Source organism: Paralichthys olivaceus, chromosome 8 (assembly GCF_024713975.1).
Source record: "Paralichthys olivaceus isolate ysfri-2021 chromosome 8, ASM2471397v2, whole genome shotgun sequence".
Classification (NCBI taxonomy): Eukaryota; Metazoa; Chordata; class Actinopteri; order Pleuronectiformes; family Paralichthyidae; genus Paralichthys; species Paralichthys olivaceus.
The window spans coordinates 3,283,206-3,298,737 of record NC_091100.1 but is presented as its reverse complement, the minus strand read 5'-3'; the positions used below and the strand labels follow the sequence as shown (position 1 = coordinate 3,298,737).

General features: G+C 47.8%; 1 protein-coding gene across 5 annotated transcripts in view; it reads right to left on the bottom strand.

Annotated features, from left to right (window-relative positions):
• Window positions 1-394: 394 nt before the first annotated feature.
• Window positions 395-15,532, bottom strand: part of grin2ab (glutamate receptor, ionotropic, N-methyl D-aspartate 2A, b) — a 98,867-nt gene continuing 83,729 nt past the window's right edge. For all 5 annotated transcript variants that reach the window (XM_069529337.1, XM_069529340.1, XM_069529338.1 and 2 more), the window contains 8 exons: window positions 13,622-13,747; window positions 12,500-12,729; window positions 11,251-11,411; window positions 9,407-9,594; window positions 8,406-8,644; window positions 6,190-6,373; window positions 5,137-5,926; window positions 395-5,038 (listed from right to left, as the gene is read on the bottom strand). In XM_069529337.1, coding sequence (XP_069385438.1) covers window positions 4,036-5,038; window positions 5,137-5,926; window positions 6,190-6,373; window positions 8,406-8,644; window positions 9,407-9,594; window positions 11,251-11,411; window positions 12,500-12,729; window positions 13,622-13,747 — 2,921 coding nt within the window. In that variant the 3' untranslated portion in view covers window positions 395-4,035. The remainder of the gene's footprint in view (window positions 5,039-5,136; window positions 5,927-6,189; window positions 6,374-8,405; window positions 8,645-9,406; window positions 9,595-11,250; window positions 11,412-12,499; window positions 12,730-13,621; window positions 13,748-15,532) is intronic.

Genomic DNA, 15,532 nt, shown 5'->3' with positions numbered 1-15,532 from the left:
AGAAATATAAAAATAAAGCTTTTTACCAGAACACTGATCTAAACACACACACACACAGACACACACACAGAGAGACAGACACAGACACTAAGGGGGCATTATGAAAGCCTGCAGAGAGCAGGAGAGTCCTTTTGCAGCAGAAAACCAAAAAGCCCTTATTCTCACAGTTGACGGAAAACTGCAGCTTCAGGACGGACGGACAGAAATGAGAAGCATCCGTAATTCAGTTGTATCGTGTAGGTAGGTAGATGGTTAGTGAGGGAGGTCAGTTAAGTTAAGGAAGGTTGTGTAGGTATGTTACGTTAGGAAGGAAGGTAGGTTGAGTATCTAGGTTAGGAAGGTGGGTGGGAAGGTAGAAAGGTAAAATGATTAACAAGAACCAGACCCAGACAAGTAGAAAAATGTAACCTTTACTTATTTACAGATTGTACAGAGGTACTGAGTGACAAGGTAGTATTTACAACACAACTAGTAGCTTAGAAACCCCTGAACTTATACATAAGTGAGATAAACAGCAGGGAGACCCAGAGGACTAAACACCAACGCACACCATCCACCCAGCGCTAAATGAATATGTGTTCGTGCACTCGGGACAAAAGAGGGAACTGTGCTGAGCCTGCATGGGAACATTTACCTCATGTTCCCCGACGGCGGCCGGGATTACGCCGGGGCTGGAGGGGTGTTATAATCCAGGGGCTCCCCCCCCCGGTCTGACATGGTGCACTAACCAGGGTGGAGGGGAACGTTGGTACATGTAGCCCAGTAGGTCTAACTCAGGGAGAACTCAGGCGCTGCAGCAAAATAGGTACCACCAGAAACACGAGCACGTCATGCAATTTAAAATTAAAAAAAATCCCCAAAGTAAAAACTAAAGGTTGGTGTAAAAATCTCTGTGATGGTGGACGCACGAAACTCGATCTACACGCTGTCTTAACCACAACAGTACAGACGCAAAGTGTGTGTGTGTGTGTGTGTGTGTTTTGTGAGGCTGTATTTGTGTGTTATGAGTAAGAGCCAGGTCAAATGTTATGTGTGGGATGAAGGGAAGAGAGAACAGAAAAGTGTACACACACACACACAACAAACACACACACACACAGCAAACAACCTCAAAATACACATGTCATCCGCTGTCTTATATAAATGCTTACATGGTGTAAAACTCATGCATGCACACTTTCTCTCTTTCTCACGCACACACACGCACACACACACACACACTCAGAGGTGATACAACACACACTCGTAGTGGAAGAGAACTATGTGGGTGGGTGGGGGGGGTGGTATTAGCCACACAGGCTGGACTATCATTATTCATTGAGTGTGATTCGGATGAGAGACCCAGCTAACGTGTGGCTGGTGAGCGGAGCGCTCGTTAACTAGTCTAGTTAACGAGCAGTGAGGACTGTACAGTGAGGTCCCAACCAACCAACAACACACCAGAGGGAAAAAAATAAAATAAATAAAAGTCACACGAGAATCTAAAACATGCCAGCCTTTTTTTTTTTTTTTTTTCTCTAAAGAAGCAGAATAAAAAAGCCACGTTGTTTCTGAAATGAATTCAATACTTAATACCATTCAAATCAAACAAATGAAATCAGTTTCTAACATTTAAAAACAAAGATTTCTCTGTACAGAAGTATAATATTGCAACCTGATATTGTGCATATAACTCACACACCAAACCTGTTAAGATTACCGAAGAGAGGGGCAGCGATCACCGTTCAAAGGTGCGTTTTTTTTTTGTTTCAAACCGTCTTGCATTCTTTGCAGCCATATATATAGGTATACGTATGCGTGTATGTATATGTGTGTCTCCGCGTGAGTGTGTGTGAGAGAGAGAATAGAAAATAGAAGGAAGGAGAATAGAGACAGATGCGCAGCTAAAGGGATATCAGGTCCCTTTTCCATCAAAATCCATGTGCTCAAGAATCAATGCCCTTACTGAGTAGATTATGGATTTCTAGAACACTCATACACACATTGCCAGCTTGTCGAGTGTGTGTGTGTGTGTGTCTGTGTGTGTGTATATATATATATATGTGTGTGAGCGTGTTGCCTCTGTAAGGAGTCACTTCTCTAACTCTCTGCGATGCCACGTGACTCGCTCTGCTGAAACTCAGCACCACACAAGTATCAGCTACTCTGTCACTTGTCTAGGAGTATTAATTTGACGAGTGAAACTGTAACAGTGATGCACTCAGCCTCTAGATTCATTACAGAAACATTAAAATGGGCCTCTGTTTTTTTTTCTTTTTCTCTCTCTCCTCGTTCGACATAGAAAGTAATTAGTAAAAAAGTTCTGTATCCTACGACAGCCGCTGTTGAATCTGAGGAATTCTTACAACTAGTGATATTAAGTGATTTCCAACAATATGTTGAGTATTTAAACACCACGACTGAACTTTTACTCTTCTGATACTCAATCTACTCTATAGAAAGAAGCAGGGGAGGAGCCAAAAGACAAAGGAGTAGATAGGGAAAAAAAAAAAAACAGACGAAGGAAGGAGAGGCTAGAACGACGGATGAGCACAGGAAAGGTTTTAAAAAGAGGAGAAAGATTAAGAGTCTGTGTCGTGTATACTGTATGATGCTGTACCCTTTATCTAACACTGTAAAACTTCTGACCTCACAATGGAAACGGACAGAGCTGTGCCCTAAAACCCAACGTCCAAGAGAAATAAGAGAAAAGAAAAAAACATCTATTGAGCGAATGACTGAGAATATTCATATCTTCCAGTATAAAAGTGTTTTTGGTCAAACGTCTGTGTTATGTGGCAGGGTATAAAATCTACAAAGTGCACAAATAGAAGCTATCTCATAGCCTCAACACACACACACCCACCCTAAACTACTATCTTAGACTACTGCGTATGTGCGTGTGCGTGTGTGTGCATATATACTGTATGTGTGTGTTTGTGAGTGTGTGTGTGTGCACATATGACCCTGTATAGGAGTTTAACTGTAACACAGGGCAGTAGGAAGCATGCAGTATGACCTGAAGGCTAGCTAAGAGAGGAAGCAACGATGCTATACTGAATGTCTAGATCTAGAAACACTAGAACACACACTCTCATCCTGAGAGGCGTTTACTGGCGGCCACTTTTGGTCCACTTTTTGGAATGTTCCTTTAACTGACATCAACAAAAACAAACAGTCGTTGGTTGTTGTTTTTTTTGTTTCGTTTTTTTTTTTAACTTCCCCAAAAAAACAGACACAGTGTGTGTGTGTTCCAGTGTTTGTACATCTGCGGGCAGGAGCTGACACACTCGGACCTGTGTCCGGACCAGCTGCCCGCTTCACCAGCCTAGTCTATTACATAGATAGTAATTTCCATTCAAGTCGAGGATTACTCTAGTGTAGGTAACTACTCTGTAAGCCATGCCGGCAGTGCAGTTTGGAGGCTCAGACAACATACGGGTTGACTGTGGAAATCATAGTGCAACAGGAGAGTCCTGGAGAGGGGGGCGGGCGTGTGTTTGGGTGAAATGTGTGTGTGTTCTCAGAAACAAAGGGGTTCACTGTGTCCCTATCATCTCCAAGAGGCTGGTGAGAGGGCGGGACGGGTCGGCTCTTCATCCAAAACACTCCGTCGCATCCTCCATCGCATCCCACTGTAGCTGTTGGACTCCGTGCACAGCGTCTCTCTTATTCCACCAGGATTTGAATCTGTCTTGTCAGACGTACTGTCAGTTTTTGCCTCGTTGCCCACAGCTTGAGGCTACTACACACACTGACACTCACACACGCATGCTTCATCTTGTATTGTGCCTCCAGGTGTCCCTGTGGACCCAACCCTGCCGTATAGGGTGCGATAAAGAAACAATAATTTATTTACTCAGCATCACCATTAACCTTTCAGTCCGGCACAGAACCTCCCGTCTTTCACCTGTGTGTGTGTGTGTGTCTGCGTGTGTGTTTCTGTGTATGTGCTTAGAATCAGAGCTGCCCGGTCCTATCACACACACACACACACACACACCTCTGTCTTGCATGCGTGTGTGTTGGTGAGAGTAAGTGTGCTGTGTGTGACTCTCAGACGTCCGACTCGATGCTGGGCATGCGGCGATAGAGCCGGGGCCGGTTGCCGCCTGCGCTGGAGGCTCGCGGTGCTGTCACATAGCTCATTGGCTGAGAGGCAGCAGGCGGGACCATGTACGCCACCACAGGGGGCTCCTGCTGGGGGTAGAACACTTGTTGGTCAACATGGCCGCCATGCTGGTTGACGTGATGGCTGCCATGGTTACCGAGGGTAAGCGACAGCGGCATTCGTTGCTTGTAGAGCTCGTGGGCAGAATTTCTCTGCGGCATGCGTGTGACAGCCTGGGGGGCGGGCTCTCGCTGTGTCGTGCCGGGGGCCGACTGGAGGAAAGGGTTGTGAGACGGCCGATCGGGGAAGAGACTCTTCGAGCGCCGGGGCAGGGGCATCGGAGCGTCCAGACTGTGGTGGTGGGAGGGTGACGGAGAGGGGGGGCTGCGGCTGCTAAACGGTCGATCAGAGCGCATTGTGAGAACATTAGCATAGGCCCCCTCGTCCAGCATCAGCTCCCGCTCCCTATCTCTGTCAGGCAGGCTCAGCCCCCGCAGGTGGGCGTGCGCCTGCGACTGACGCTCCGGAACGCTGTCTGGAATCATGTTCTCATAGGAGTGCTGACGACTCAGCTGGAGGTGCTGGGCCGACGCGGAGGTGGGGAGAGGAAGTGGAGAGGGCGGAGAGGGCTCGAAGTGGCTGACGAGCCCGTCCCCTTCTCCCACCAGGCCCAGCTCGCTCTGGGGAAGGAAGTGTGTAAACATGTCCCCGCTGTGTGGGTGAGTTTGTGTGTGGGAGTAGTGCGAGTGGAAGTGGTCTTCGCTGATGTCGTACAGGTTTCCTAAGTGGGCGCAGGCGTCACAGCGAGCCTGTGGCGAGCGGACGGTGTAAAGGCCGGAGTAACCGCTCAGCTTGGTCAGGCAGGAGCGACAGTGACCGGGCCTGATGCCTTGTGTCCCCGTACCTGCACCGGGAGCATCGAACGAACCTCCAGACTTGTCCTTGACACTAGAGGGAGAGGAGACGACAGGAGTTACACACAGGAAGACATTAAAAGTAGCTGAAACATGTGTGTGTGTGTGTGTGTGTTCTTCTGAGTGTGATACCTGCTGTGTGTGTAGGTGCTGTATTTCTTGTCCTTCAGGGAGTGCAGGTCGGCCTCAGCGCTGTGACTGTGATGCAGCAGGCTGGCGCTCAGCTGCAAAATCGGTGCGTCCGCCTGGTGGGAGTGTGTGTGAGTGACTGAGTATGTGTTGTCAGGTGGAAACAGGTCAGGGGGGTAACTGTGGTCGTCGCTTCCCCCCTGGCTGTCTCGCTGGTAGGGGGGAGCTGACTGGAGGCTGCCCTGGTCAGAGTCAATGGAGTAGATCTTGGATCCTCCGCCCCCGCCTCCTCCTCCCCCACCCCTCTTCCTCAGCTGATTGACAGGTTTAAATCCGCCCCTCGCCGCCATGGAGTCAGAATCTTTGTGCGACTGCGGCCGGCTGGAGCACTCAGAGATGTCCGAGTGCGGCGGCTCTTCAGGAAGGTAGCGCTGGCTCTTCATGGGCGGCGGCCCGGCTCCAGCGGCCGGGGTTGGGCTTGAGCCGGACCCAGGGGACACGACAGTGGGCTGCGTCTTCAGCGTCTCCACACTTTTCTTCCACAGTGCTCGAGGCTTCGACGCGGCGCAGGCCGGCCCGGGAGGGCGGGCCTTACCGTTGGTGTCGGTGTCGATTGACAGCTGAGGCTTGTTGGGGCTGGTCTGGAGAGCAGGGGCTTTCTGTTGCACAGGAAATGGTGCAGCATTGTTAAGGAGGTTTTTGTGTCGCCCGGACAATGACAGGAAACCCTGTGGACCGGCAGCGTTGCTATAGAGACCAGGACCCTTCGGAGGCAGACTATGGAGTGAGTTACCTAGGAGACAAGAAGAGATGCACCTCAGACAGCAGATACAATGGATGGATGCTCAGCCAGTTAGCTGGGTGGGTATACCACCTAATGTGTTTGTAATCATGAGGCCAGCTAGAGCAGGACAGTCAATGTGATTACACAACAAGGTGAAGGGAGTCACCTTTACCTGCACACACACAGAGAAGGTAAAGAAAAGACAGGATGACCTCTGTACGTGTGAGGAATCTTTCCACAGGCAGATTTATAAGTATAGTGTGTTACAGTACCTTTCCCTGACATCATATCCAGGATGCTGGGCTGCAAGAGAACCGTGTTGCGTTTGGGAGAAGACAGAGCCATGGACTTGGCCGACTTGAGCAGGTGCAGCATGTTGGCTTGAGGACTGAAGCCCAGTTCGGGGGCCTTCTTCTTCATGTCGATATGAACGCCGTGGATACAGCTCCATATACCCTGATGAGAGGAGGAGAGGATGAGATGGAGGAGAGGAGATTTGAGGTGAGGAGAGGAAATAACAGAAATAGAAGGCTTTATTCTCAATCCCGTGACTTCAGGAGAGAGAGAGAGAGAGTTTAAATGTGAAGAAAGCTCATTTCTCTGGAGAGTAAATCAGGCAGCAACCTCTGCGTCTCGTCCTCCGGTGCGTTTACTTGCAAACCTTAACCTCATTTTGTTTTCTAATGTGGCCAGAAGAGATAATTGCCACTTTTTTAGATAAACTGCTTTCAGAGGCACCCTGAGATTAACTTTAGGCAATGATGTCACTGGAGGGGGGCCTTTGAGTGCAAGGAGATGTTCTTCCGAGAGCCACTTAACCTCCAGCATCGCTGCTCTAACGGCACACACACACACACAAACACTGAGAGAGAGAGAGAGACAGAGACACACACACACACACACAAACACACATCGCACTCTTTTTGTAAAACGCTTAATGTGTGAAATGCTGCCCGTCTGGAATAAAAGCCCTGCCTAACACAGAGACATGACATATGAATAATGGAAGAATGGTCTGTCTGGTTGTGCCCATTTCTGTATTGCGTGGGTATATTTAGGTGTGTGTGTGTGTCAAACTGTCTGCGAGTGTGTGGTCAAGCCAGTCGCGACTCACTGCACCTGAAACCTGTGGAAGCATTTTTAACTTGACACCAGACTTGTGTCTGTGGGCGAGCGAGTAAGAGACACACATCCCCTCTGCATCTTAACATTTACTACTTCTCACGACTTAAAGGATTAAAAATGTCCCTCTTTGTTTGAGATGCAGCTTTTGCACGGAACAAGACAGAAACAGAGTAAATGCTTTTACTGCCTCGATGATATTAAACAGCACAAAGGCTCGCCGACGCTCAAAGTCACAACAATGTGCCGATGGTTTTCTTTCTGTTATTTTTCTGCTCGAGTGCGTAGCCGCATTAAAACAATCTGCAAATGTTGTTTTGGTTCAGCTTGTCTTTGTTGAGCCTCTCTGAGTGGTTAGCTCGCTTTCTCCTCATGTCAGTCTGCGGGTCGGCTTCGCTGTTAGAACATCAGTAAGAAGAAATTAAAAGGAAATCTGAGGTGACACTGAGCGCTCCGACTAATGCAAATACTCACAACACTACCACATATAGATGTGAGGACACAACCAAACAGACCGTTACAGTACAAATACACAACCAAGTATACAAAGTAATAGAAAAGTGAGGAAGCCAGCTGGGTGCTGACATTTTAACTCATTTTCCAACACCTTCAGAAACTTCACTAAAGTCATAAATCGTCCAGTGAGAACGTCACAGCTCTGTTCATCACTTTTATGTTAAGGATTGTTTTCCCGTCTTTATTCAAGAGCATTATTTAGATTCTGTAATGCTTTTACTCAAACTCATCCTGCTTGTGCTTAGATTTGCTGTGCTTGAGCTCAAACTTTGCGTCTGTACTCAGATATTTTTGCTGTTTTGACAGATTTCTTGAGCTTCAGCTCCCGCCCTCTTAGCTGCATTCATTTGTACTTCTTAGTTTTTACTTTCAGGGCATGGACATGGTCTCTCAGCATTCTTACATGCATACTTACAGAGTGTTTCTGTATTTGGTTGTGTTGTGTCTATTTGCATGTCTTGTGTTTTTATTTGCAGAACATGTCTTGTTAAACAGATGACAACCTTTTTAAATTGCTTGGTTTTGTGTTTTATTGCACGTTTTCTCAAAGGGGAATTTTTCGATGCGGGCTTTATGTTTATAATTGTTGGTGGTAATGGTACTTTGCCAATTGCAACAACTTGTGATCTCTCACAGTCTGAATCAATCCTGAACATTAGCTGTTGCACTCGTGAGTAACGAGACTGGTCTCTAAGTGAAGGACAACATTTCCAAAATTCAAACACCTGAGAGTCCTTCATGTGAAGCAAAGCAGGTTCAGTACAGGCAGCTCCACAGGAATCAAACTCCAACCATCTGCTGTAAATATGCAGCTGAAGTTGCAGATAAATGCTCCTGCAGTTTTCCTCACCCTGCTGATAGTGAAGAGCAGACCCGGCCTTCCGGAGCAGACGCCGGTGAAGCAGTACCGCAGCCTCCAGTAAAAAAGGTGCTCAGAGATAAAGGTGAGGATGGCGAGGCCCATGGCTGTGGCCAGCATGTAGAAAACACCCGCCATGTTGTCCACGTCCAACTGGCTGGACATCACCTCGTTCTTCTCATTGTGGCAGATCCCCGTCAGCCACTGGGCCTCCAGCTCCTCCATCTCACCTGTGGGAGAGGGAGAGAAAGGGCAAGGGGGAGGTTTAAGATGGCAGCGGAAGATAGGGGTGAGGAACAAGGTCAAGGAATAAAAGGAGGAGGAGAGAAAAGGGCGGAGGGCGGAGATTGGAAGTAGAGGTGTGGGGTGGGGGAAAAAGGGGTGTATCATTACGAGGGAAGATGGAAGGGAGAAGGGAGGAAGGCAGAGAGGTGAAGTGTTAAATATATTGTAATGGAAAGGGGACAGGAGGTGGAGGGAGAAAAAAGGGTTTCAGGAGGAGGGGGAAGAATTGATAGTGATGGAGTGATAAGGAAAGATGGGAGGAATTATTATCAGATTGAGTGTGTGTGTGTGTGTGTGTGTGTGTGCGCAGGTGTTTGCCCTGAATAGAAAGGCCGGTGTGAAGCGAGGCGCTTTAGTGGTTTCAGCAGTTTGATTTCTGTCTGGCTCATTCTCTTTCTTCCATTCGCACCATCTCACAGCTTATTATACAGAACAATCTGGAGGAGTAAACATAACAGGACACGGTGGACGGACACACACACGCACGCACACACACACACATACGGCGTAATGATGATGAAATGGTGTGTTAAGACTGGCCACTGATAGCTTTCTGACAGAGAGAGGGAGGGGAGAGGGAGAGCGTTGAGGGAGGGGGAAGGAGGCACGAAAGCCGAGCAATGGCTACAACGTTATAATCCTACTATTAAGATTTAAACTTCAGTGCAGAGCGACTGACGGAGCAGAGAAGTGTCGGAGCGTCTCACCGTCTCCGATGATGCCCAGTATGGCCAGATCGACCAGCCGCTTCCAGTAGGATCCTTTCTGCAGAGCGATGCCGTAACCGGTGGTGGCGAAGATGTAACCGCTGCCGATGGTCACGAGCTTACAGCCGTCGTCTCTGCCGGCCATGTAGTTCAACACGGCAGCGTCGTAGATGAAAGCGTCCAGCTTTCTGTAGGAGAAGCACAAAGTCTGGGCTTAATATCAAGAACAGTGGCGTCCACCTTTAAAGAACCACAGAAGAACTGAATGCATATAAAGAAAATCCTCCAATGTGAGTTTGGTTGGACAGTTCAAAACTCACGGGCAAGCTCAACCCTGTGTTTAAGTTTCATGAGCAAATGAGATGGGATGATGGATACTGCTCTAAAAAATAACTCCAGGGAGTTACAACCATTAAAACACCTGTTAAATTAAAACCTGTCATATTTACTCTTCAGTTTTTAACCATTTGTGATCAAGGTCTTTGCATGAAGTAGAATTCCTCTGCAGTTGTTCACACGCAGTGAGTATAGTGTACATACAGTGCAGTGAGCGTAACAGTCCTTCTCAGATCCACGAACACGACTCGGATTACTCACAACGCTCTGGTTACTTGAAGTTGAATTTTTTTTCATGCAAATCAGATTTGGACTCGGGCTACGACGGAGTACTCTCCAGTGTGTTTGCTCCGAGAGTAAATATTCTCGCACACGAGGACGTCTTTGTTCCAGCAGAGCGATGCTCTTGTACAGATTCTGTCATTATTCTGATGCGACAGGGTGAATTCAAGCCAATCCCCTCAGATACATCCTCCAGATACATCCGAGCTCAGCAAAAAGACTTGATGTATGGCTCTTAACCAAACACAATGTGACCAGGACCTGATGGGATCGGCCGGTATATATATATATAACAGTAGATCTAACATCATTATGAGCAGAAACATGGCTTTATATAACACAGTGAACACGCCCCTGGTGTGAGTCAACCCCCCCCCCCCCCCGCCTGTAGATGCGTATGCATAATTATAAAGCACTTTGAATTACACTTTACACCAAAGGGCACATGTTAAATGAATACATGGAGTATCTGGTGTTGCAATAGTTTGGATTTTGTTCCTGCGCAGTGAGTTCCTGGTTATTATTCACATACATTTGTAAAACAACATATTGTATATATATATTGCAGCCTATGTAGTATTTTGCGTGCATACTACTTTCAAACGTATTTTATTACTTAATCAAAATGCTTTGAAGGGCTCCACCTCTTATTTTGTCGAATACATTTTTACCCAAGAATTAATTTGAAGACACATCGTTGACGTTTCATGAACACAGCATCAAACCTTTCAGAGATCCATTTAATATTCAGCATCAATAAAGCAATTGCAGAAAAGGAAAAAGCAAAAAGTAAAATAATGTTTGGAGAGAAAACTTGAAAGATCAAAACCCACAAAACTAATGAAGGAGTAAAAAGTCTGCAGACATCCCTCCATTAGTGTGTGTGCAGCACGGAGAATAAAGGTAGCAAACTCCAGAACAAATTACAGCCTCTCTGTTTTGGCAGCTCCCTTTTTTCCGGCAGCAACACGACTGTATAATGAGCACTCGCAGACAACATCTGCATTTTACCGTCAGTGACAGAAACTCTCAACACAGTTTCTGCAGCATTTTAGCATGAGCTAGTGCTGGGCCCCATGGGGCTGGATTTTCTGTCTGATGCAATGCCTTTTTTTGTTTGTTTTCACATGTTCTTAAGCGTACATGCTGTCTGCAAACAGAATTACCCTCTCAGATATAATAAAAATCAGCCTGACAGGAGTCTGCCTGACAGGTTTACAGTTTACCCGGTCTTGAGGCTGATCAGTGCATCCTGGACGCCGGTCTGATGATATTTGGTCATGTACTGATGCATATCTGGATAGTTCTTCCTGATGTTGCGCTCAGTGCTGCCGTTCGGAACGGTCCCGAAGCGAAATGGAGGGGAGTAGGAGTATGGACTCTGGAACTGCAGGGGGGGGGAAGGAAAAGAGAGAGAGATTGTTAAAAGTAAAAAGTGAGAAGGGGAGACAGGAAAAGAAGAAAAAAGTACAAAGAGAAGGAATGAAACGCATCTGAGGTGCGATGCATAGCCTCCACGTGTTGTATGTATGAAGACATTTCATGGTAATGTCGTCATGGCGTCATTTACACCATATGACGGCAAATGACTGGTTAATCTCGTTAAGCTGTAAATCACAAAGTTGATGTTATTGGTTGCAAAAGTTAAAACAAGTTATTACTAAATTATATGACTTTTTTTCAGACTTGATGAAGATTTTTAACAGATGGTATGTGAACTTTAGGTCATGTCTATAATCCTATAGGAAGTAATATTCACATCAAGCTCTTTGTTATTTTGCACACACACACACACACACACACACACACACACACACACACACACAAAGATGGAGGTGAAAACAATACCCTGCTCCTGGCTATGCTGGTGCGCAGGGCGATGGAAGACAGCAAGAACAAAAAGAGTCAACATGGAGCGGATGAAAGGGAGTCCGAGCTAAAGACAGCAAAAATGAGAAAGTGAAGGAGAGACACGCAGAGGGTGAGGAGGTGAGGAGAGGGGAGGAAGAGTTAAGGGTGACAAGAAGAGACGGAGGAGAAAGGAGGAGGGAGTGGACTCATCAGTCATCATCATTGTGTGTCCAGTCTAGCGTAAGACTGGCCGGGGTTCTGCTGACACTGCCAGCCTCTGAAAACTACACACTCACACTCACTAACAGACACACACACTCACACACACACTGCATAGATCAAAGACCGTGTGTTTGTATTTGTGTGTGTTTGTGTGTGTGTGTGTGTGCCTGTGGCTCTGCTGTGCTGGCAGTGTTAGTGTGGTGACAGCTACGGCCAGAGGGTTTGGGCTGTTGAAGCCCAGAGGTGCTCCCTGGAGAGTCGGGTCTGGCCTCAGGGCTGGCATCCATTACAAGAGCAACTCCAACTGTGAATGCATTTAGTTCCTTCTCCATACGTGCGTGTGCTCATGAGCGTGTGTTTATATGCATGTGTGTGTGTGTGTGTGGGTGTGTTGAGTCCCACCTTCTTGTCCGACAGTCCAGTGACTTGGTCCACAAACTCCTCCTGGATCATGAAGGCAGCCAGGTTGGCAGTGTAGGAGGCCAGGAAGATGACGGCGAAGAAGGCCCACACCGACACGATGAACTTACTGGTGGTGCCCTTCGGGTTCTGCACGGGCACAGAGTTGTTGAACACCAGACCCCACAGCAGCCACACGGCCTTACCGATGGTGAACGACGGACCGTGTGGGTCTGAGAGAGGAAGAGAGAGGATTTAGGTTCCAGTTACGGGGGAGGGTGACACCTGCAACTTGACACTTCACCACTAGATGTCACTAAATTCTACACACTGAACCTTTAACCCTCACTCATGGTCGAAATCTGTTTTCTCTTTGAGCTCGTCATGGAGCGTTTACAAATACTTTGAGCGCTGACTTTTCTGCTTTGTATCTGATGTTCCCAAACGCAGCATCTTTGTGTAGCCTCACCACTTCACTCACACACTCACCCCCCCCCCCCCACTCTTCATGCTACACTACACTCACACGTTTCAGCTTTTTTATTAACCTGCAGACACGGTCGTCGTGTCGCTGTCCTCATGTAAGCCCTCTGGCAGAAAGTGAATAACGTGAATGCGGAACTGTTTTCCGTCGGAGATGCGACGTACTCATGAAAGGTGAAAGTATTTGTCGAGGAAATATGCAGTTAGAAAATTACACGGTTGGCATTTGTTGTTCAGTCAGTGTGCGAGATGGAAAAGGGTAAAAAGTAAACTAAACGCATTGCACTGATTTACTGAACCGTGTTTAAAAGTGCTGAGAGGGAAATTCAAGCAAAAATATTTTGTCTACGCTCAGACGGGCCTTGAGCTCCGCTGAATTTGGGGTGAACACAACAATAATTTTAATTCTCTGCCAGCGTCCCCGCTGCAGGTTTTTGATTCTGATGATGCCTCGGATTACAGCGTTGGTAACTCGCTGTGGGACGGAGAACCGTTAATGCTCTGACACATTCACCCAACGGTCTAAAGTCTGAGTAATAACAGGTCACTTGTTTCGCTCCTGGGCAAATTTGGATTTGTGCTGTTTGCACTGGGGGGGAAACGATTCGCTGGATATTCCTGATGCTGTGAGTGGAAGCCTACCTTTGCCTTGGGCCAAGTTGCGGTTGAAGCCCAGCGGACTGACAAACTCAAAGAGGAAGACGGCGATGGCTGTGACGATGAGCAGCATCACAAACATCATCACCCAGACCGACGCGCTGAAGGGCTCTGAGAGGAGGAGGTGGAGGGAGAACGAGAGAGAAGAGGAAGGGGAGTTAAAATCGAGTACATGAGATGGAGAGAGAGACGCTGTGGAGGAGCAGGAGATGCACATAAAGTGAGGCACGGAACAGACAGACTGTGGCTCAGAAATAAGAGAGGTGAAGAAGGGGGGAGGTCGGGGATGAGTTGGGGGGGTAAAGTGAGGAGGAGATGATAGAGAAGACATGGAGAGGGGGGGAGACAGATGGAGTGAGAGAGGAGGGCGAGGAGGAAAGGAGGAGAGGGGGAGTTAGTCACAGAGAGTTTGACGGAGCACATTTCCATATTTCTCATTATTCCCTTGGATGAGGGCTGAGAGAGGGAGAAGCCTGGAGCAGGGGGAGAGGGCTGAGGGAGAGGGGAGAGGAGGAAAGAGGGAGAGCGATTTTGAGTGATCTGATGTGCCCCGCTGTGGGCATGTGTGTGTGATCTACTTGCGTGTGATCTGTGCACGTGTCCGCATGTGTTTGGTGTGAAGCAGGGCAGGAGTTCAGAGAGCGGGATGAGTATCAGAGACACTGAACCCAGACAAATGTGTTGTGTGTGTATATGTATGTGTGTATGTGTGTGTATATGTATGTGTGTATGTATGTGTGTGTGTGTGTGTGTGTGCGTGTGTGTGAAAGTATGTGACTACCAGGGTTAGCCAACCCTGAGCGATTGTGCGCTGAGGTGCCTCTAATATGAGTGTGAGAGATACTGAACCGTCACTGATACCCTGGCCCAGGCTCAACACAGACACACACAGACAGACACACACAGACACACACACACACACACACACTTAACATACATAGAGCCAAAGCATATTCATTCTCCACACATCCTTGATTCAATACACAAATGCTCTAATACATTCGTGCAGTATCACTCACTTTTTTTCCCCCCTCTTGCACACATGCACACTGACACATGGCTTGACACACAGGGACCAACACACGCATGGTCCAATACACCCCCCCCCCCCCGCTCCCTGCATCGCTCCACTGACAATACAAGACATTAGGCGAGCGCCGAGGAGCGCTTTTGTTTGTAGTCATCTGAACAACTGGAGGAGAAGGGAGGAGAAGGGAGGAGAGGAGGCAAATATCAAGACTGCTTTGTCTGCGCTGACTTTTCAAAAAACAGCTGGCACGCTCCACTTCCTCGGCTCTGGTGGAAATATTAATGTGCTCAGGGTGTTGAGGCCCAGATAAAGTCAGAGTACAAGTGGAATTTGGCCAGAATTTACTGTCTGAGTCAAGTATTCCACTTTATCCACTGGGTTTCCCACCTCCCTTTTATTTAGCTGCCCCTCGTAGTCGGCTCGCCGGGGGACCGGCAGAGATAAAGAAGAGGGGGGGGGATTCATATTTGCAAACACAGATTGTACATAACGATGGACGACGTGACGGCTCCTCAAAGTGTCTTGGTCGCCCCCCGATGGCTGGCTGCAGTATAGGTCATAAACCCCGCCTCCTCCATGTTATTGGACGAGAAATGGACCAAAGTGAAGCATCACAACAGACGTCTTACTAAGCTGATTGGACATCGGATGTATTGGAGACTCTAAATTGACCGTAGGTGAGTGTTAATGGTTTATTGTCTCTGTGTGTCGGTCCTGTGATGGACTGGTGACCTGTCCAAGGTGTCTCCCGCCTCTCGCCCCATGTCGGCTGGGATCGGCTCCAGCTCTGACCCTAGAGAGGACACGCGGAATAGATAATGGACTCTGGCTCCGAGCGATGCCTTCGGTGCCAGATGGCAGCGTTT